The sequence below is a fragment of the Notamacropus eugenii genome, chromosome 2 (assembly GCF_028372415.1).
Source record: "Notamacropus eugenii isolate mMacEug1 chromosome 2, mMacEug1.pri_v2, whole genome shotgun sequence".
NCBI lineage: Eukaryota > Metazoa > Chordata > Mammalia > Diprotodontia > Macropodidae > Notamacropus > Notamacropus eugenii.
The window spans coordinates 51524206-51547632 of NC_092873.1; the positions used below are offsets into that span (position 1 = coordinate 51524206).

General features: G+C 45.3%; 1 protein-coding gene and 1 long non-coding RNA gene across 2 annotated transcripts; one reads left to right on the forward strand and one right to left on the reverse strand.

Moving 5' to 3' along the window:
• Nucleotides 1-5840: 5840 nt before the first annotated feature.
• Nucleotides 5841-12065, reverse strand: LOC140525168 (uncharacterized). Its single transcript, XR_011973948.1, has 2 exons — nucleotides 10095-12065; nucleotides 5841-9858 (listed from the first exon to the last, which is right to left on the reverse strand). It is a non-coding gene; the product is annotated as an uncharacterized lncRNA (long non-coding RNA).
• On the forward strand, nucleotides 9555-23115 carry LOC140525167 (uroplakin-3b-like protein 1). Its single transcript, XM_072640280.1, has 6 exons — nucleotides 9555-9802; nucleotides 12572-12721; nucleotides 13756-13969; nucleotides 17504-17580; nucleotides 17836-17956; nucleotides 21716-23115. Exons 1-6 carry the CDS (start codon nucleotides 9727-9729, stop codon nucleotides 21822-21824), a joined length of 747 nt encoding a protein of 248 aa, XP_072496381.1. The 5' UTR covers nucleotides 9555-9726; the 3' UTR covers nucleotides 21825-23115.
• The last annotated feature ends 312 nt before the right edge of the window (nucleotides 23116-23427 follow it).

Genomic DNA, 23427 nt, shown 5'->3' on the forward strand with positions numbered 1-23427 from the left:
TAAGTCTATGTGGCACAGGAGGTAGAGTGCTAGGAAACTTGAGTTTGAATATAGCTTCAGACACTTACTACCTTTTGACCCAAGGCAAGTCCCTTGTCTTCTCCCAGCCTCAGTTTCCCAATCTGTGAAAAGGGTATAATAATAGTATCAGTGGGCAGCTGGGTGGTGCAATGGATAGAGTATGGGACCTGGAGTCAGGAAGACTCATCTTCCTGAGTTCCAGTCTGATCTCAGAGACTTACTAGCTGTGTGGCCCTAAGCCTATCACTTAACTCTGTTTGCTAGGAACCTCTTCAAGGGTGATACTCACACCATAAACCTTGACATATATTGGAATGTTTGGAGAGATCTAAATTCATCTGAGAGTTTACTATTCAATGAATTCACTTTTTCTGTCTAGTCATTAAAGTGGGCTCTGAATTTGGACACAAGTCTGAATCCCAGCTCAGTCATCTACCAGCTGTGTGACCTTGGGTGAGTTATTAAACCCCTTTTGTTTCCTTCTCTTTGAAGAGAGGGTATTAAACTAGCTGGCCTCTGATTCTATATTCTACAATACCATAAAATAAAACACACAAAAGCACCACTTCTCCCTCCTGCTCTTGCAGTTTATGTAAAGTTAAGATTTGATGAGGATTATTCAGTCAGGAAAATTTCCCAAAGAAACTGCCTCCTACTAGAAGAAGGCTGAACAGGTAGAATGATGGGATCTTAAAGCAAACTGGAAGGGATGACAAAGGGCCATTTAGTCCACATTGAACCTGAACAATACAACATACTGCAAGGGAGTCATTTAATCTCTTCTCTCTCTCCTTACCCAGGCTGAGCCACTTACTATATTATTAAATTTTTAAAAATCTGTTTTCATTTCTTCCTCCCTCTTCCCGCCCACTGCAAAAAAAAAAGAAAAGAAAAGAAAGAGAAAAGAAAAACAAAACCTTTGTAATGAATGTGCACAGTCAAAGAAAACAAGTCTTGCCATTGGCCATGTCCAAAAGTAGACATCTTAACCTGCCCTGAGTCCATCCTCTCTCTGTTACATGGTATATAGCTTTATCATGAGTCTTCTGGAATTGTTAACATTCGTCAGAATTCTTTCAAAAATGGTTTGTCTTTACAAAATTGTTGCTATTGTGTAGATTTCACTCTGCACCAATCAGTCTAAGTCTTCTGATCTAAAGCCATCCTTTCATCATTTCTTACAGTTCCATGGTATTCCATCTACCCTCTTCTTAACAACCACCACTGTCTCCTGAGGTGGCCCAATCTACTTCTGAATAATTTTAATTGTTAGGAAGTCATTCATTTCCAGCCTTAATTAACTTAGTGTCTACTGTGGGCAGAGCCCTGTGTTACTGACTGGAGGAAAAAAATTAGCGCTCTAGTGTGACCCTGGCAAGTCACTTAACCCTGGTTGCCTCAGTTTCCTCCTCTATAAAATGAGCTGGAGAAGAAAATGGCAAATCACTCCAGTATCTTGCCAAGAAAACCCCAAATGAGGTCACAAAGAGTCAGATATGACTGAATGACATCTACAAAACAAAAAGGTGAGTTACTGTGCCTGATCCTATTTGGTAGTAAGATTCAAATGTGAACAGTCATGTTCGTATCTAACTGTTACATGTACCATTCAACACCAGAGGGTGCTCTAGGGTAACCACCAAGGTCTTTCTGGTTCTCAGAAACCTATCAGCCTCTTGACTCCAGGGTCTTCCTCTTTTGTCCGCAGCAATGCTTATTTTGCTAATCTTTAATCAGATTCTTGACCCATTCCCCACCTACTTAGGAAACCTACCTCAGGCTTCCTCCTTGGTATTTCTCCACTAATGACACAATCTCCTGAAGGGTCAGCGTCCGGCTAGTGGAGACAACTCAGGAAGCCTGGGTACCTATCTGTTTTCTGTCCTTGACTTCTCATGCATTTATTTCATTTTGTCCTTGTTTATTTTTACACCCAGAAGGGTGACAAGTAGGAATTTCTTTTTACAGAGCATAAATAGTCTGGTTCTCTGTTTTGTCTACGTGTCAAAAAGAGGGGACCCCTGCCCAGTCCAGTGGCCACTGCCTTAGGCTCCCTCCTTGAGGTCAGTCAGTTTCTCTTTCAAAACACCCACCCCTTAGCTTTTTCCACCACCCTCCTTCTCTGAAGCTTGTATGAGCCTGACATAGGCATGGGCCTGGGTTTACTCCCTACCCAAGTGGTTTCACAAAGTTTATACAAAAAATGATTTCTTCAGAGACTTGTGGGGAGATACCTTTAACATTGAAAGATACAAGATAAGTGTTCCCAAGGGATGCAAACGAGTACTATGCCAAGATGGAGAAGGGGGTGATTTTTTTTTTTAATAAGTGATTCTTAAAATTAAAAAAAATTTCAAACATTCTTTTCTTTCTAAATTTTAAGTCCCCAGTTCTTTCCTTCCCACTCCCTTTCCTGCCTACTGCGGATTATATCAGTTATACATGTGAAATCAAGTGAAACATATTTCCACATTAACCATGATTTTTTTAAAAGCAAGAAAAGATAAAGTGAGGAAATTATGCCTCAGTTTGCACTCCAAGTTCATTAATTCTTTCTCTGGAGGTAGAAAGCAATTTTTCATCACAAATCCTTTGGAGTTATCTTGGATCATTGTATTATTCAGAGTAACCAAGGCTTTCCCCCTTGGTCATCATTCTAGCATTGCTGCTACAGTGTACGGTGACTGCCTGATTCTTATCACTTCATTCTGCATCACTTCATAAAGGTCTTGCCATGTTTTTTTGACACTATCCCCTCATAATTTCTTGTAGTACAATAGTCCCTCAGGACAATCACACGCTACCGTTTCTTCAGCAGAGGCTGATTGTTCGTCACTGGGGGTGACCGCAGGATCGTCACTAGTCTTATTAAGAGGTGAGAGATTGTAGAACTGTGGTATAATGCAGTCATTATATTGGAGTCCTTTTATCAACTATGAATCACTTTTGACCCCTTTCTGTCCTTCACATTCCCCATCCAAATCTATCATCACCTTCTGGAAGATTTTTTTTCTCTCATGAAATTCCTCAAACCTCACTTCTGGAATGAATCAATGAATGAATGAATGAATGAAAAAATGTCATTAAGAACTTACTATATATTCAACTCTGTATTAGGTTCTGGGGCTATATATATACAAAACTGAGATGTCCCAGTCCTTAACGAATTTACATCCTGATGAAGAAAGAAAGCACACAGAGGGGAGTGAGGGCCAGGAAAGTGAGTTTTGGTCTGAGGAGTTTTGAATAATCAAATAATGAGCACTCTCATTGCTTCTGGAAAGGAAGCAATAGTCCTCATCCCTGCATAGAGGCTTTTGCAGCTCATGCAGATGAGACAAACCACATTCACCAGCCTGCTCTGAGTTCCCTCCAGCCCTGGAAACTCATGTCTGATGGATGCACCAAAGGTCAGTTGGCAAACACAGGGGAACAAGATTGCCTTCCAAAGGCTGGGGATGTTCCCAGAATCTGAGAATTCCTCTTGGTAGCCTCTCATTGGTCTCTTGGTCACACATTTATCTAAACTCTTCTGAAACTCCTTTATAATCTCTTATAGGAACAAGTAGGAGAGATAAGACAGATACACAAATAGCTACAACCGAGAGCTGCTGGTAATAAGTGCCAGGGAAGAGGTACAAAGAGCTAGGGGTGGCCAGAGATAACAGTGGACATGGGGAGATGGTGGGGAGAGGAGTCCTGATGTTACCCTTCTTGGCTATGTGACCTTAGGTAAGTCACTTCCCTCTGTGGGCATCATTTTTCTCCTCTGTCAAATGAGGTAATAGGATTGTCATCCTAGCTCTGGTTCTAGAGTTCTAAACTCCATATATTTCCTGTCTCCTGTATAAAAAACAGTCAGTTGTCCCTCTGTAAAACTTTGAACTTCAGAGAATAACCCCCTCATTCTGGTATTCTTCAGTTAGACAAACAGGTCTGTGTTTTCCCTAATTATGTTTTGGATTTTCCAACCATAGGGAAAACAGAGATTCCAGAGGAGATGGAACGTTATGGGTGTGGAGTCAGTCAGTCAGTGAACAAGCATTAATTAAGCAATTGCTATATACCAGGCACTGTGACGTTGAGGTCTGAATCCTCAGCAGAGACCCTAGCTGATAGAGGCTGGCCATCATACAGGCTATCCCTCCATGCCTGGGTAACTGGAATTGCACCCAGGGAACATGGGCAAAGCTGCTACACCTCTTCTGGCATTCATGCTAACTCAGTGTTGATGGACTCATTAGAGAGGATGCCACCCACAGGGAGAGAACCACAACCTATGGTCTGGTTTTCTAGAAGATATAAATCTGGAGGAAATTGTTTGGACAATACAAAGCTGAGGTGAAATATAGACTGCCTGTTCTGTAGTCCTGCAAACTGGATCATGTCTTGATGTTTTAAGTATCAACTTTCCAGTAGATTGTAATAGTAATTATATTAATGCTGCTATTTGTTAAGTTTCCTGAGGATACATACTTGTGGGTCTTGTGTGTACCAGGTATTTCTTTAGTGTGGAGGAAATAAATAGCTGTCCCATACCTGATTCATACTGTATTGAGCTCAGGGACCCTAGACATGAGTCAAATCTAAGCTTTAAGTAATTTTCCCCTGAGCACCAGGGTAGGGATAAAAACAGCCCAAGTATGAAAATAGCACTGGTTTTAAGAGGCCATGCTTCCCCAGGACTGGACCTAGTCACCAAAGCCACAAATCCAGAGTAGAGAAACCCATTAGTGGAGAGGGATTATCATATGTAGTATCATCCCTCAACTTTCCTTCTTGGAAATCCCTCAGTTGGTTGTGCCACCACCAAATACATGAGACCTTCCCTGATTTCCACCTCCCCCCAGCTGTTAACGTCCCCCTCTAAAAAAATCATCTTGCATTTATTTTAAATATTTTTGCATATTGATATAAGTTCATCATTTTCTCCCCTAATATAGTACAAGAATATAAGCTCCTTGAGGGTAGGAATTGTTTAGTTTTTGTCTTTCTATCCCCAGTGCTTAGGACAGTCCTGGAGTGTAATAGGTATTTAACAAATACTGATTGGTGGATAGACTGACCTTCTAGACCTGCCAAATTTCCCATAGTACACATAGTCAGTCTGCAGAAGAAAGAGGAGGGGCCTTCTTTAGTGCTACCCACCTAAAGTGAAAGGGAGAGTGGAGAGATCCCTCTGTGGAGTCATCGAACATGAGTTTCCATCTTACCTTTGATGGTTACTCCCTGTGTGATTTTGGACAAAGTCCCTGAGCCTCATTTTACTCATCTGTCGAATGAAGGGGTTGTACCAATTGTCCTCCAAGGTCAAGCTCTAGGAGCCTATGACTACAACCCTTAAGATCCCTTCCAGCTCTAAATCTTCTGACCAGACAGAAGAAATGAACTTCAGGGAAGCTCCAAGAAAGCAAACACCCTGCAGCTGAGGGAGACCAGATGGGTGCTGTTCCTACTGTGTTCTCAAAGAGGACCAATGGCATCAGGAGGGGGAAGTCTTGACTTGCAAAGTGTATTGGATTTAAATGAGGCAGAGCTGGGCAGAGTCATTGGCCCCACTCTCTCCTCCAGAGTCATTGGAGTCCAGTGGTAAGACATAGGTCAAGATGGTTGGCAATGTCCTACAGGGAGGTCAGAAGGAGAGGGCGGAAGGAAGAAGGGTTCAGGGACCAGTAAGCTTGCCCTAAAATCTCATAGACAGAATGTTAGCATGGGAAGAGGGTTTCTAGGGAGGTCTCTTCTAAGCCTTTAATTTGACACCCCCACCCTATTAGAATATAAGCTCCATGACAGCAGTAATTGTCTTTGGCACACAGTAGGTGTTTAATAAATGTTTATTGATTGATTATCTGAAGAGAGAAGGAGAAGCGGGGTGGGGGGATAAACATTTACATTTGCTTTACAAATACTGGCCCAGTCCTTAGAGAGATGCCTTCAGAGTCTGGAAGACTGGCTTTCAGGCCTGCCTCTGGGTCCCCCTGAGTAAGTCACATGACCATTCTTGGTGTACATTTCTTCCTCATTGATAAAATGAGGGCTTGGACTTCCAGCCCTAAAGCTAAGCTGATCTCCAGGAAGGGAGATCTCACTGCCTCCTAGGATGTCCCATTCCACTTTGGGACTTCTCAGTTAGTGACTTCACACTTATAAGGAGCCTACCTCTGCCCCGTGCAACTTCCAGTCATCATGCTGAGATCTTCCTCCTGGGGTCAAGCAGTCTGAGTCAAAGGGTCGTAGAATTGAAAGGGGCCTCCCAGGCCATCTAGCTTAATCTCTTCATTGTACAGATGAGAAAACTGAGGCTTGCCGAGGTGAAGGACCTGAACAAGGTCTCACAGATGTAAGTGGGAGAGCTGAGATTTGAACTCAGGCCTTTCTGACTCCATATCCAAGGTTCTCTCTACAAGAATTCTTCTTCCATGAAACAATGCTTCAAGTATCAGGAAACAATTTTTACATCTCTCTCCTCCCCCACAAACTTTCTTTTTCTAGGCTCAACCTCCCCAACTCCTTTAAACTGTTCCTTGTCTTGGAAGCTAGGGAGCACCATAGTGGACAGGGCATTGACATTGAGTCAGAAGACTCAACTTCATGAGTTCAAATCCTGCCTCAGACACTTACTAGCTGTATGACCATGGGCAAGTCACTTAACCCTGTTTCCCTTAGTTTCCTCACCTGTAAAATGAAGAAAGCAATGACACTGGAAAAGGAAATGGCAAACTACTCCAGTATCTTTGCCAAGAAAACCCCAGTGAGATAACAAAGAATTGGACATGACTAAAAAAATGACTGAACAACAACAACTGATCCTTGCCTGGCCTGGGCTCCAGTCTTCTCATGGTCCTGGTAGCCCTTCTGTGATTGACTTCCATATCCATGTCCTTCTTAGACTGAGGTGAATACCATCCTTCAGAGGCAGTACAGAGAAATGGATGGGATTCTAAACTCGGAGTCAGAAGATCTGAATTCAAATCTTAACTTATTAGCTGTGTGAATTTGGACAAGTCGCTTAACCTCTTTTGCCTCAGTTTCTTCATCTGTAAAATGATGTAGTTGAACTAGATGGCATCTGAGGTCCCTTCCAGCTCTGGATCCGGAATCCACTGACCAGTGCTTGAGTAGGGAGGAACTCTTGCCTCTAGAGCTCTATGAATAATGTGAATAAGATTACATTAATTTTTTTCATGCCACAGGAACTGCCTGGGCTTGTGGTGGGGAAAACAATGTGCACACCCACCTGGGAAAGAATCGAAGAACCTCAGACATTTGGTGACTGGGGAAAGGGGTGGGGGCAACCAAGGCAAGACCATTTCAGAGGAGGGACCATGGGAGAGTATGACTAAGCGTGCCAGCCCCCCTCCTCTTCCTTATTTGACTCTCCATTTCAGCTCCTTTCACCTTCATCAATTCATTCACCTAACAGTAATTGGTGCCCTTGTTCGCTGGGGGAGGGAGGAGAGGGAAGACTCAAGGGGTGAATAAGGGTATATACACCCAGCCCTGGCCCAGACACAAAGCACAGGCTTGGACTCCAAAGTATTTGCAGAGCTTTCCCAAAAGAACTTCTCCCCTGCCGGAGCAGCGGGAGGGAGTTAGTCAGTGCATTGAAAACAACATAGTACTGGCTCTGGAGTCAGAGAAACTCTGGGAAAGTCACTGACCTTCCCTGGGCCTCAGTTTCCTCATCTGTGAAATGAAGAGGCTGGCCTGGATAGCTTATGAAGACCCTTCAATCTCTAGATCTGACTGCCTGGGGACAGTCTCTCTGGCATTCACAGAGAGGCCAAAAGCCAAAAACCCTAGAAAATGTCTGATATATCTTTATGCTAATATCTGCCCTTCCACACCCTTCTCCCATCCCCCAAGGGAATAAGTTCTCTCTCTCTCTCTTTCTCTCTCTCTCTTTCACACACACACACACACACACACACACACACACACACACACACACACACACACACACACACGCACACATATGCATACACACGCACATAATAGCTGTCTGTCACTCCATTTCCATCCATTCGCCAACCATCTCCTCGGGTTTTTCTGGGCCACTGTAATGCCTTCCTACCTAAGTCTGGCTCTTTCCTCCCTACTTCCCACATTCCTAGACCATCTCTCCCTAGGAGCATGAGCCACAAACCTGACCCAGGGCTTCCAAAGGAGCATTTGCCAAAATTCTGCTCCCCAAGGGCATGGATCCCAATGTCTCCTCTCTGCAGGGCCCCATGCCAGGCTTCACCAGTCCTAATGAAGAAGGAGCTGGAACCATAAGGTTAAATACATCGCTTGGCCACGGGGACAGGTGCATTTTCACAAAAGTACCACAGGTAAACGGCACCTTGAATTAGATATTAGATTTAAAGACAGGAAGATGTAGGTTTGAATCCTGCCTCAGATACTTCCTAGCTATGTGATCCTGGGCAAATCACTTACCGTCTCTTAGCCTCAGTTTCCTCATCTCTAAAATGGGTCTGCAAGGGATACCAGAAGATCAGATATCAGTTCCATTTGGAAGTTCCAAAAGTAAAGAAGGCTTTAACTGTCAATATCCTACTCCTAAGCAAGCACAAATATCCATAAATAAGATAACCTATAATCAGAGACAGGGTCAGCAAGGTGGCACAGTGGATTTGGGCCTGGAGTCAGGAAGTCCTCAGTTCAAATCCAGCCTCAGACACTTACTAGCTGTGTGACCCTGGGCAAGTTGCTTTCCCCTCTTTGCCTCAGTTTCCTCATTTGTCAAATGAGCTAGAGAAGGAAATGGCAAATCACTCCAGTATTTCATTCATATATACATATATATCTATATGTATATATGAATGAAATATATATATGATATAGATAGAAATATATAGACATACTCCTAGACATAATTAAGATAAACCCTCTAAGCAAAAAGGAGTCAATCCCAGGCAGGACCCCCCTCCCAAAGGAGTGATTATGCTGCAAATACTGCTGAGAGAAGAGAAATAAAAATCTATAAAGGGGACTCTCCAATGCCAGCCCTTATATGAGAGCTCTCCCCATTAAAATCACCATTCCAGGCCCAGATCTTCACTCCTATGCCTCTATACACTCCACATTAATGAATGTTTTTAGAATGATCCAATGGTTGAATTAACAAAGGTCCTTGGCTGTCCTGAAGACTTCCATCTGCTCATTCAGCTCCATGTGCCTACTCACTGAACTGCACTGTCTGTCTCTCTCCAGAGGTCAGGGGCTTATCTTTAGAAAGACTGTTCAGATCTAGGGACAAAGAGGGTTTTGTGGGGCCCCCTGGACCCTACCCCAATTTGGCATGGTTGTCCAAGGTGGAGAGTTCCAGGGAAGGGGGCAGATGGGAGTCCAGATCTGTTTGTAGTGGAATGCAATGACGATTCTCCTCAATCACTGTGGTCTCTCTCTGGCACCACAAAATACTCTAAAGTTTAGTTTCTCCTTAAAAACCCGTCCTACCAGTTGGTTTGGAGTCCTCTTCCCCTGGCCCAGGGTGTGTGCATTTGGTGGGGTGGGGGTGGGAGTGGGGGAAGCACAGCATGATGGGGAAGGAGGCAGTCAGGGGAGGACCTTCTGGGTGGACCGCAGAATCTCCTGAGCACATTTCTCCTCCAGAGTGTGTCCTGGCTCAGACACTGTCACCCTTGAAGGGCCACAGACATTCCACAGAAGGGACCTTCTAGCATTCCATCCATCTGGATCATGGGGCTCTTCCAAGGATGGCTCTCACTGCCACTGTTGTTCCTAGTGACCGGAATCCCAACTGAAGCCAGCCTGGGTGAGTTTGTCAGGAATGGAGGGATGGAAGGTGGAGGCATCTTTCTTTCTGGAGCCCTAGGGGGAATGTTGGAGGAGAAAAGGGTTAACTGGCCTGGATTTTCTGGGCATCTTTTAGGTCAGAGAAAGATCATCTCAGTTGCTGGGCTATACCTACTAGACGATACTTCACAATACATTCCCAGCAGACGTGGGGGTCCCACTCTAGAGAACGCGGGGTTGAGTAAGTCCTTTGGGTACTGGAGAGGCTGATTCCTTCAGACCCACCCACTTCCCCAACACATGATACTGACCTTAGTGAACATCCAGAAATGACCCCTGAAGCAAGATTGCGAGGATGATGAAACTGGTCCCCAGAGACCTTCCCTCCTGTCTTTAACTGTGCTCCTTTTCCCTCTCATGGTCTCAATGCTCCAATCAATCTGTGCTGGACTTAATCTCAGATGCATTTTTTAAAATTTTATTCATGCCTTTTGCTTGTATATCAGAGTATTTTGTGGAAATACCTTCCACCTTCAATCTGGAATTGAACCCTCCTTAATAACTAAGAAAAGCGGTTAAGCAGAAATAGCCAATTCAGTAACTATCTGAGAATGGATTTAGCATTTCTCTCTACCTAAGACTTGAGTTTTTGAGAACAGGAATCATAGGATTTAGACTTTACAGGAACTTAAAAGCCTGATCATCCTAATCTCCTTGTATTATAGATATGGAAATTGAGTCCCAGAGGCATTTCAGTGACTTAAGAGCATAGATTTAGAGATGGAGGGGGACCTCAGATACCCTTAGCCCAACTCTCCCTTATTCTACAGGTGAAAAATTGAAGCACAGGAAGGATTAGCCATCGAGAATCAAACCCAGGTCCTTAACTCTAAACTGAGGATTTTTCCACTGGACCATAGTGCCTCTCTGGGTACCATCTACCTTAAGCCACACTTAACAATTTTACAGTTGAAAAAACTAGTCATTATCTGAGTTCAGTGACTCATCATACATTATATTCAAAGGCTTAAAGCTGAAAGGGACCTCAGGAGCCATCGCATCCAAGACTCTCATTTTACATGTGAGGAACTGAAGACCAGAGAAGAGAAAGGTTCCATAGGTGAAAGAGGCAGCATTTGAATTCATTTCCTCTGAACCATCTTTTCACAATACCACTATGCCTTGGTGAATGATTGCTAATGATGACCTATAATGCCCCAAACACAAGAGGGGACTTGGAGGGGAATCCCTCCTCTGATAGTAAAGAATCAGCCACATGCCCCCTAAGAGCTAAGAAAGACCCTATAGATCTTCCAGTCCAAGCCTTCAAGAAACTCAGGGCACCACACTAGGGTCCTCTTTTGAGGATTATCTATGCTATAGTCTTCAGTGACTTCTAATGCACAAATGTGTCTCTCCTCTGCAGTGGCATGGCAGAATCTGTGCCACATCCATAAGAAGCATTCCAAGTCTCAGTTTCCCCACCTGTCAAATGAGCCCAGGCTGTTCTTCTCTGTATTCCTAGGGCTGGCTTGGCTGTACAGGGAATAAGTAAAGCAGAGGATCTGAGGAGAAAATGCCCTGTGCTATGGCATCAGTGGTTGCGTATGGGAGAGGGCACAAAAAATGAATGGGAAAGTGAAGGGTGTGTATGCTCCCAGTCTGCACCCAGGTGGGAAATCGAGACCAAAGAGATTCTCAAGAACCCTATTCAGACCAGCACCTGACTTGTTCATTAGAGGGTCCAGAATGTTACCATACTTTCTTCTTCTCCCTATTTCCACTGCTGCTCTCCTCTCCAGTCAGACCAGACACAGTTCTCATAGAAGCAGAGGATTTCTAAACTTGAAGGCAACCTTAAAAATCATCTAATTCATTTTCCTTTCTTCTCTCAAAACAGAAGAGGAAATAAAGGCCCAAAGAAATAAAATAACTTGCCCAAGGTCTCTGAGCCACTCAGTGGCAGTGCTACTCCCAGATTATGCTCTCTGCCCTTGCCTTCTCCCATACCCCACCTGGCCAATGTCCTCCTTCTTAGTTCCTCACTTTCAGCCAGAAGGTATAACCCTGGGGTGGGTCAAATGGTGGAGGAGGAGAGAGAAAGGCAATGGCACCCGTTGGTTCATTTGCTCCCCAGACATTCAAAGGGCAACCATCCGTCAATGAAGGGTTGGGTGCTGGGAGGGTGTGGACTAGGAGTAAGCAGGCATGGATTGTTCCTGACCAGTCTGGCGTAAAGGGTGTTGGCTCCACCAGTTGACACTTCCCAGTCTCTGCATAAAGAACTCATTTCTCCCTTCCTGGTTTGATTGGGTGTGTCTCCCTTCATCCATTGTAAGACAGCTCCATGTCTCCCAACTCCTAGCTGAAACTCCCCAGCGTCATCCCATCTAGTCTGGGCAATCAGTGCTGGGGGTCTTTGCTTTTCGATTTAAGACATGGTTTGGTGAGTTGGGTCAGCTCCTGTGGTTTCATTAGTGCTGGATGGAACTCTCATGGTCTTAGAAAGTTACTTAGGTCACCGAAACATTCACTGACTTACCCACAGTGACATTATGGATATGTGTCAGAGGCAGGGACTGAATCGAGGACTCCTTACTCTGAGGCCAGCCTCTCCACAGTTAATTGGTTTCTTATCTCATTTCCAGTTGAGCATGTGTCTCCTCATCAGATCAGGGGCTCCCTGAGGGGATAGGAACTCTTCCCCATTCGGGGCTACAGTCTGGCTAACCCCAAAGACCTGTTCTTTCTCACTTTCTCTTTTTTTTTTCTCCTTGTCATTCACCAGAAATTAATTACACTCCAGTCCTCACTGGGAAGACTTTGGAAGGGAGCATCACCAGCTCTACCTTTACCCTTGATCAACCCAATGGCCAATTCAACAACCCCAACATCAAGGACACCGATGACATATGGCTTGTGGTTGCCTTTAGCAACGGTATGTCTGTCCATGTAAATATCTTGGGGTAAAGGGGATTAAAAAGATCTCACTGTTCCCCTCTGTGAAATGGAAGATTTTACATGGTTGGGGTTGGGATTAGGTTTGATAATGTCTATGGCAATGATGCCTGTCCATTCCCTGGTTCTGTGTTCCATCCCCACCCCCATCGAACCCAACTCCCTTTTCTCAGATCTGCTGGTGTAAGCCAAATTAAATTCAATAAGTGTTTGCAAAGCACCTACTATGTGCAGAACCAGGCAACCTGTTGTAGACTGTAAGTAGAGAGTGGTAGTATATGGCCTAAGAGTCTGGAAGAGCTATATTCAAATCTCACCAGACTGTCTATATGACTCTAGCAAAGTCACCTGAGTCACCTGGGCCTAAGCCTATAAGAAAAAAAGTGGCGATCTGCTGTGGGAGAGGGTTTCTGAAGAAACCACAGCCATAAACAGCAAAAACATCCACAACATTCTGCTTTTACAGACATAAACAGTTCTATCCTGGTCTTTAGCGCTAGAATCCTGCCCCTTATGAATGAATGAGAAATTCATTTATTAAAAAGTTAACTATTCACCAAGGTACTGTCCTAAGCTAGGTCTATAAGAACAAAAATGAAAGAAATTCTCCACCCTCAATGAGTTTTTAATCTAAGGAGATAGATAACACATGTAGGGACGGCAGCCAGGGTCTGGAAAGTTACAGAGATGGAGAGTGGGGGAGTAGGTATTCTATGAAGGACCTACTGCGTGCAGCAGACACACAGGGAGAGATCCAAAGTTTCAATAAGACAAGCTCTCTAGCCACACCTGGCATGTAGTTGGTCACTTGTTGCATACGTGTATAAAGTTGGTCCTAAGTGGGACAGCGATTCCCAGGGTGGGTTCTTCCCTGGCTAAGCCTCCAAGGTATTAGTTGGGACTGAGCATGAGATTAAATTAGGAGGAACAGGATAGGTTGCTTTGCCTCCCACATCTCTGGGCCTGGTCCTTGAGGAGTCAACTGCTCTGAAAATCTCTTCTTGGACTCCACAGCCATCCAGAACTTCACAGCTCCCCAGTCACCCCAAGGCATAATCCACGCTTCAGCTTTCCTAGAGAAGAAATACTATATGACTATCCGGGCCAGGCGGGCACTCTACTCCAATGAGACAAATGCTCAAGATATCCGCATCCTCAGGGTGGGCAATGAGACCAATTGTACTGTAAATTCGTGTAACACCCCCCTGCCAGGTCCTGGACCTTACAGGTAAGTCAGATGGGATGCTCTCCATGTTGCTTCTCCCAGAAGCTCCACATGGAGCCTTGGGAATTCTCCCTTAATATGCCTGGGAGCTGGAAAAGCTGGAGTCTCTCACCCCCATGTGCTGGATGATACTGTGATCTGAACATCATAGATCGAGTCATTGACTAAACCTCCTTATTTGGAAAATGAGGCCCTAAGAAATTAAATGACTGCCTCAGTCATACAGGTAATAGAACCCATATCCTTTGTCTCTAGAGTCAGAGCGTATTCCCACTGTAGCAGCCTGTCTGTTATCTCTAAGGTCTTCACCAACAGAGACTGGGAATCAGGGTCATAGGATGTCAGTTTTTGTAAAACTGAAGGAACTACATAAATGCTAGCTATTATTATTAAATCTGAGGTTAGTTATTTCCCTCCCTGGGGGGTGAGGATGGGAGATTTTAGCCTAAATGGCTTTCCAAGGTCCCTTCCAGCTCTCCAGCTATGTTCCTTTGGCTCTCTATCTCTCAGCTCCAGACATTCTCTCTGGCTATCTCCCATGTCCTGGAACACTCTCTCCTGCACTCCCCCTACTGACTTCCCTACTAAGTCCTTACAAAAATCCCACCTTCTACAGGAAGCCTTCTCCAGCCCCTCAATTCCGGGGCTGTCCCTCTGTTCATCGTTTCCTATTTTTCCTGGTTACAGTTCACTTTGTACGTTGATTTGCATGCTGTCTTCCCCATTTGATTCTAAGCTCTTTGAGGGCAGCAACTATTTTTTGCCTCTTTTTGTATCTTCAGCACTTAGCACACTGCCTGGCATATTGTAGGCACTTAATAGATGTTTATTGATTGATTGACCTCCTGGGTCCATGAGCCATCTTTAGTGTATTCCTGCATTGAGGGGTCAACCCTGGACTAGGCAAAGTTATGAGGGAGCTAGCTGCCTCTGTTCTTGGGCTCACGCTACCCCCTGGCCTGGAGTTTCCTCTGACCTCTGTGCATCTCTCCTTGTATCCAAAGCCTAGCCATGTAACCTTCAAAGCCCACCTTAGAGCCTCCCTCCACCCTGCAGCCTTCCTAGAGTGCAATGCTTTTTCAGTTGTTTCAGTCATGTCTGACTTTTCATGACCTCATTTGGGGTTTTCTGGGCAACCTGACTACATTAGCCCAAGGCAATCTTGCCTTTCTCAGAGACATTTCAAACATAGGTCTTGGTGACCTCTATGGCTCCTTTTGGTTCTAAATTTGTAATCCTGTGATCTTAGTGGATGGAATTCGTGTTACCCCAGGGGGCACCCACAGTTGTGATCTCAGGGAGGGACTGAGCCTGTGTGGTGCAATCCAAACTTGAATATGTATCCTCCTGTAACACTCTGGATAAAAGCCCCTTCTGCTCAAAGCCCTCCAGTGATGGACACTTGCTACATCCCTTTTAGGAAGCTTAGATTAAGTTTTTTCCTGACATTGATCTGATATCTGCCCCTCTGCCATCAATTCCTCCAAATTCTGCCCTCTGGGACCAAATGGAGAAAGTCTCACCCCTTTTCCACATTACAGGGTCAGGTCTCGCTCTCTTACATGTGAGTCCTCTCTCCCACACCAGAAGGGGAGGTCCCAGAGGAGAGGACCAATGTCTTCTCTGTCTCCCACAATACAGTCTAGTGGAGGGCGAGGCACCTTGTGTCAACATAGACTTGTTAGTGCTATATAATTGTAGGCCTCATTCACTGGGGCAGGTCATCCAAACCATATCCTCTAGAAGCTTACACATTGGGTCCATAATGACTCCAAACCCTGTGCTGTTGACTCTTGCCTGCAGGAGCTTCGCAGCATGTCAAGTTTGCTTTCACAAAAGCTCTCCCATGTTGAAAGGAGGTACAGATGGTGAGGATACCCATATCTAAAGATGACTTACACCTCAGCATCCCCAGGCTCCAGGTTCTGTTGGGGGTAGTTACCAATTTAAAGCTACTGATCATGAATCCCCACTGATGCCTCTTACTAAAGCAATCAAATGACTATAAATTAAATGTGTTGTCATTCATGAAATAGAATAAGAGGTAATAACAGAGGATTAAATCAGCACTTGACACCCCTGGCACCCATTCCCAAATGGCTACCTTCTATTTCCCCAGCCCAGCCCCACAATGGGTCCCCCAAGGAACATTAAACAGCCTTAGTCATTGGTATCTTGTACACAGCAGAAGGAGGATGGGTCAGTTACTCAGAGCAGGCACTATAGAACACCATTGATGGATGACTGCCTCTCCAACCCCAGGGGAATGGAAGGACCAACAGATAGTGTCTTCCTTCTTTTCTTTTGGCTCAAAGCCCAGTGAATATGATCAAGTATAGGTCTAGACAACTGCTTCTCTTGCCTGCCCCAACCCCTGCCAGGACTGGCTTCCCCTGGTGGGCTCTCACATCCTCCCTCAAGCCTCTGATCCTGTTCCCATCCTGTCTTTGATCTTCTATCATTTTTCCATCTGTATTTCTGTACTTCCTATCAAAGCTCCTTCCTCCTCAAGTGCTTTGAAAAATGTCCTGCTCTGGGGAATCCTGCCTACATTCTGGTTCCCTGTACAGGCTTCTGGAGGATGTAGTCCAGAGACTCTGCTCCAGCAAATGAGGTTCTCAGGCCAACGCTAATTCCTGACATGAAATGTAGTCTCTGCCCATGAGAGCTGGCAGCTTGACTGGGTTCACAACCAGATGTTGGCTATAACAGGGAGTCCTGAGCAAATGTTGGACATCCTTTCTGTTAAGTCTACTCCTGAGGGCAGGGACCAGGACCAAGGCCAGGGAAGCAACAGGGTCATTGAATCTGGCTCAATTTAAGGAAGATGTTTTCAGAGATCTCCAAATAGAAGGTGAAGGACCATTTATCGGGGACATTATGGAGGGGGAGGGGGTTTCTGCTCAGACAATCTAGGCTGGACAAGCTCAGAGGCCCCTCCTAACTCGAGATTCTGTAGTAGATAGAGCTCTGAGCCTAGAGTCAGGAAGGCCTGAGTTCCAATCCAGCCTCAGCCATTTACTAGCCTTGTGAACCTCTGTCTTAGCCTCTGTCTGCCTCATTTACTTGACTGTAAAATAAGGATAGCAGTAGCACTTTATCATAGGGTCGTTGTGAGGAGCAAATGAAACCCTATTTATAAATTGCTTAGTGCAGTGCTGGGCACATAGTAGGCACTTCATAATTGCTCCTTCCCTTCTCTCCCTCCCTCCCTCCCTTCCTTCCTTCCATCCTTCCTTCTTTACTTTGGGCTTCCTGGACTCAGTGACTGTGACCTGGTGTGTGCAAAAGAGCATGAACCAACCCAGTCTCCTTACAAGGGAAGGGCCACCTGGGTTATTGTTCTGACCAACTGACCCTCATACCCTAGGGCATCAGTCTCCTCCTTCCCCTGTGCCATAGCTCAATGGCTGGCCCCAGAGACACACACCCAGTTGATTGATGGGGCACCTCAGAAGTGGCATTGACTCTGACAATCCCAGTTTGGAGAACAGGGTGGCTCCTCTCTGAGGCTCCTCCACTGTCCTTCCCATTCAGGGTGAAGTTCTTGGTGATGAACGACAATGGCCCGGTGGCAGAAACGAAGTGGTCCGAGGACATCACCCTGACAAAACGTAACTATTCCATCCAGAGACATCCTCAACGATGTGACCTCTGCTAGTGTTCGAAACTGGGGACTGGAGTGGGTAGGGGGAACTCCAAGGGGGCAGTCTGAAAAGGGTATTCCAGGGACTTAGGAAACCAAGGGAACCTAAAAGGGGGGCCCAAGAAATTGGAAGATTAGGAAGATGGTGGTCCCCTTTGACCCCCTCCTCATTCTTTAAACAAATGATAATCCTTTCATTGCTCTTCCCTTCCTGATGCCACAGCGGTGCAGCTCTCCGAGTCTCGTGCCCACAAGAGCGTGGGGACCATTGTCATCATAGTAATCCTGTCCATACTACTTGGTCTCCTGTTCCTTGCGCTTGTGGCCCTGCTTGTCTACACGTGGTAAGTTCTGTGGTCCTGCTTGTCTACACATGGCGAGCTGCCCCCAAAGGTGCCAGAGTGTCAAGGCAGGTGGGGGAAGGAGCTAGTCCTGAGTGTGTGAGTGTGTGTGTGTGAGTGTGTGTGTGTGTGTGTGTGTGTATGTGAAATGAGAGACTTAGAGAGAAATAGAGGCAGACAAATGGAAATGGGGGTAAAACCAAGACTGTTCCTTTAAAAAATTATTGACAGCATGTCATAGTCGGACGTTTGGGTTGGGAGCACTAAAGTGGAAATCGCAGAACCTGAGCTCAAACCAAAGCTTTGCCATTTCCCATATGTGTGGATTTGGGTGCCATCTTCCTTTTGGGTTTCAGTTTCCTCATGTGAAAATGATGGATTGACTGAGTTGGCCTCCGAGGTCCCCTCCACTTCTCAGGCTGTGATCCTTTGATCTCTTTGATTTTATGTTACTTACATTTCCCTTCTCAAGAGCCATTTTGTGTAACAAAGAATAAAAAAGAGGAAACCAAAAACAGTTCAGCAAAATTAACATTGTATGCCACGTTCCACACACCTAGCCCCCACCTCTCCTATTAGATTGTAAGTTTCTTGAGGGTACGGACAATTGCCTAGCACATAACAGGCACTCAATGAATGTTTATTGATTGATTATTTGCAAAGAAGGGAAAGCACAGGGCCACCTCTTAACTAACCCTACCTTGGTCTGGGTGCTCTCCTCGATCATGACCTCCGAAACATCTTTCCCTAGACCCAATAGGGTCACCAAGGGATGAAGGGAGGAAAGAAAGTGCCACAATCCTCAGAAGTTGCTGGGAGAAATATCATCAATCTCAGACATGCAGATGATACCACATTGATGGCAAAGAGTGAAGATGAATTAGGAAACCTCTTGGTGAGGTAAAAGAGGAGAGTGTAAAAGCTGACTTGAAGTTTAATATCAATAAACTAAGACCTTAGCAACTCGATTCCTGACAAATAGAGGAGGAACAAATAGAAGCAGGGGCAGATTTTATATTCTGGCCTTAAAGATCACTATAGATGGTGACTACACCCCTGAAATTTAAAAAAAAAAAACACGCTTGCTCCTGAGAAGGAAAGCTATGGCAAAGCTGGACAGCAGACTAAAAGACATCGCCTTGCTAACAAAGGTCCACATGGCAAAGCTATGGTTTCTCCAGTAGCAATGAATGGCTCTAAGGAAAGAGAAGCACCACAGAATCGATGCTTTCTGATTGTGATACTGGAGAAGACTTTTGAGAGTCCCTTGGATAGCAAGGAGATCAAATCAGTTAATACTTCAAGAAATTAATTCAGATGATTGACTGGGAAGTCAAATACTAAAGCTAAAGCTTAAATACTTTGGCCATATAATACGAAGAGGGGACTCATTGGAAAAGACCCTGATATCAGGAAAGAGTAAAGGAAAAGGAAAAGGGGATGGCAGAGGATGAGATGGATAGATAGTGTCATGGAAATAACAAACATGAGTGTAGACAGAAGTCAAGAGATAGTGGAGGATAGAAGAGTTTGGCATGCTGTGGTCCATGGGGTCATGAAGAGTCAGACATGACTGAATGAGTGAATAACAATCCAAGCACCCTACACTCTATCATAACTCTGAGACTTGTTGTTATTATATTTGATGGGACCTATAATTTTATTGGCATAGAGATGTCCTAGTGAGGAAACTCCCTCCATCAATATATATTGACACCTTATTCACAAGCAACAATCTGAAAGAGTTGTCTGGGGCACTGGGAGGTTAAAGGACCTTCCCAGAATCCTGTATAGCCAATGTAATCTCAGGTGGGACCTGGAGCCAGATGTCCCTGAGTCCAAAGCTGTCTTTCTCTCCACTTTGTCAACATCTTCTTCTAATGCTCCCTGTGACTCTGGCTCATTGGCACATACGTCTAGAGCTGGAGGAGACCACTCAAAAGTCATTTGCCCCCACATTTTACAGTCTAAGAAACTGAGGTACCAAACTCACCTGACTTACCCAAGATCACAGAGATAGTGGCAGAAGTACGATTTGAAGCCACATTCTCTGATTCTAGGGCCAGGGCTCTTCTCTCATCTAGAAAATTGAGTGGTACAGTGGTTAAAGTGCTAAGTTTGGGGTCAGAAAACCTGAGTTTGAATCTAGCCTTGTATTCTTATTATGACCATACTTTAAGCTGTACAAAGCTCTTTATGTGTGTACACTATTTCATTGGATTTCCCAGGTGGAAGAAAGAATTTGGGCAAAGGGAGGAATTGAGCCTAGAGTATTCCCAGAACAGTGCTGTCCAGTAGTTTGTAGTCATATCCAACTCTCTATTGGACTCCATTTGGTGTTTTCTTGGCAGAGATACTGGAGTGGTTTGCCAGTTTCTTCTCCAGCTCATTTTACGGATGAGGGAACTGAGGTAAACAGGGTGAAGTGACTTGCCCAGGGTCACACAGCTAGTAAGTATCTGAGGTCAAATTTGAGCTTATGAAGACAGTCTTCCTGATTCCAGGACTAGTACTCTATGCACTATTGCACCACCTAGTGTCGAGACCAATGGCAACAACTTAGCTAAAACCAAGGATTCTCATGCTGAAGGCCTGAAAACCCAGGGAGACAGAACCAGTTGAGGTAAAGGGCTTTGAATACCAGATTGAAGAACATAGGATGATAGGTCCAGAGTGAGACTGTGCAGTCTTGTCCAACCCCCTGATTCTACAGCTAGGAAAACAGAGAGATCATAAGATTGTTGATCTAGAATTGGAAGGGTCCTTGGGACCATCTAATTCAAGTTCCTCATTTTACAGTAGAGGAAACTGAGGTCCAGAGATGTGAAAGGACATGCCCCAGCTGGTAAGTGGGAGCTCCAGTACATTGGAGTTCATGGGGGCACATATGAGGGAGCAGGATGTTCCTCTGATTTAGTGGAATGCTTTCTGTAGGGAGACTGGAGGAGGATCAGCCCAGCCCAACTGTCCAGTCAAGATGTCATGCAAGGTTGAACTAGCTCGGCAGCCAGTGTAGCATTTGTATGGTGCCTCAGGGCTTGCTGAGACTGCACGAGTCTTCTATTGTGTAGGCAGTTGGGCAGTGCAGGGCTGAGTCAGAAGACCCAACTTCAAATCCTGCCTTAGGTGCTTACTAGATGGGTGACCCTGAGCAAGTCCCTTAGCCTCTCTCAGCCTCAATTCCCTCACCTGCAAAAATAATAAGAGCACCTACCTCCCAGACTGGTTGTGAGGATCAAGTGAGACAAATTATGTAGAGCACTTTGCAAAATTAAGAGCGCTATGTAAATGCTAGCTATTACCATCTCAAACGCTCCTCACAACCAAACAGCAAATAACAAGTGACGTTATTATGTTCATTTTACTGATGAGAAACTGAGGCTAAGAGAGTTTAAGCAACTTGTCCAGGGTAGCCAAGCATAAAAGTGTCTGAGCTAATGTTTGAACCCAGATATGAATGATTTCAGGTCCACTGCTCTATGGACCACTACACTTCAGCTTCACCATAAAGAATGACTTCTCCATTTTTTAGTACAGCCTTGCCAAAATGCCTTGGTTCCCTGTGAAATGGGGATGGTGCCCTTGGGAATGGCCCAGACATTTAACTCTGTCTCTCTCTGTCTCTGTGTCTCTGTCTGTGTCTGTGTATGTCTCCCTCCCTGCATCTCTCTCTCTCTCTCTCTCTCTCATTTTCTCTCTCTCTTTCTATTTCTATGTGTGTCTCTGTGTTTCTTTCTCTCTCTCTGTCTTGGTTTCTGACAGCTTTGACATTTGTGGGACCAAGGAGATCTCCAGGCCAGAAGACTCCGTTCAAGTGAGGAAATACAACACTCACCACACCTACAGTTCACCTGATGCTGGGAGAAGCTGAGGATTCTCTGAGAGCGTGAACACAGCTGCCTCACTCCACGACATCTTGTTCCTCTCCCACTCCCCACCCCAGTCCTGATCACCTTCTGACTCTCCTGACTCCAGGCCCAGCTTCCCATCTGCTGGAACCTCCACACCCCCAGGACTTCTTCATCCTCGTGACCCCAGAGAGTCAGAAAGCTTCCTAGGGGCAAGGCCATGCAGAGCCAGGCCTGGGGTCAGTGCACCCAGAATCAATCCTTAGTTCTGCCATGTTCGACTTTAGAGTGGTCACTGAACCTCTCTTCATTACAAGGAAGGAGTTGCCTCTGTGGTCCCTTCCAGCTCTCAATTTGTGGGCCTAGGGATCATCCCTAGAAGGGAACGCAGAAGTCATCTCATTTTACAGACAAGGGAACTGAGGCCCAGAAAGGGACCTTGCTCCAGGTCAGAAAGGCACTTTGACTCATAAGATCATGGGTCTAAAGCAATAAGGGACTTTCAAGGCTGTGTAGTTCAATGCCCTCATTTTACATGTAAGGAAACTGAGGCCAGGAGTGGTGAAGATACTCAAAGTTACAACTGCAGAGTTGGTTTTAGAGCTCAGTTTCTCTGATACTCCTCTTGCCCCATCCCTCAGATCCTGGCTCTACCACCTATGGCTGAGACCTGAGGCACCTGCTTTCCCTCTGAGATCTCCAGTTCTATCCCCACCCCGCCACTGCCCTTTACATTTACATACACACACACACACACACACACACATACACACACACATACACATACACACACACCATCACCACCACCACCACCACCACCATCTACAGAGTATGGAAACCTGGAGTTTTGCTCTTCTTACCTCCTTGGGATGAATGAAATGCCACCTCTAGCCTCAGTCTCTTGTTGTCTGATCAAAACAAACAGCAAATGTTTACTGAGTTCATTTAACAGTCTATCTTGAGCCTGGCATGCAAAACCAAACCAAACCCACAGGTTCAAGCAAAGACCTGAGCCACTATGCCAACTCTGTGGGGGTAGCTAGCTGGGGGGGGGGGCTGTTTCTATTATAGACCCCCCTCCTCCCACCTTAGTCTTTGAGAGCTGGACTGACCAGGATGTTTCCTAGAGAAGGTAGGATTTCTTGATCACTTGAAATCAGATCTAATCCTTTAACCACAGATAAGCAATCTGGGTAGGGAAGCAGGATTCCAGCTTGGGTTTGCCTCCCCCACATCTGTCTCCAAGAAGTTCTAAATCCTTGTAACTCTTTTATTGGATGAAGTAAACACATTCTATTCCAATGGCCTCAGAAATGCTGTGCCAAATTTCTCTCTGGGAACTGATGCCTGTGAACCTGTCTGGGCGGCTGCAATGATCCATGGGTCTGGGGAGAGAGGAGGAGGAGGAAGGAGGGAAGAAGGCCCAGCCTCTGCTGATAGCATAGGGTGCTACCCAGACTCACCTTGTCTCACCTCCAACTATTCACTTCCCTCTCAAAGAGTTACTGTGACCTTGACCATTGAGACTTCAAACTGGGTCATGCAGGAATGGTCAAAGGAAACTGGGTGCTGGGCCTAAGAAGAGAAGACTGGGGGATGGGGTGGAGGGAAGGGAGTTGAGAGACA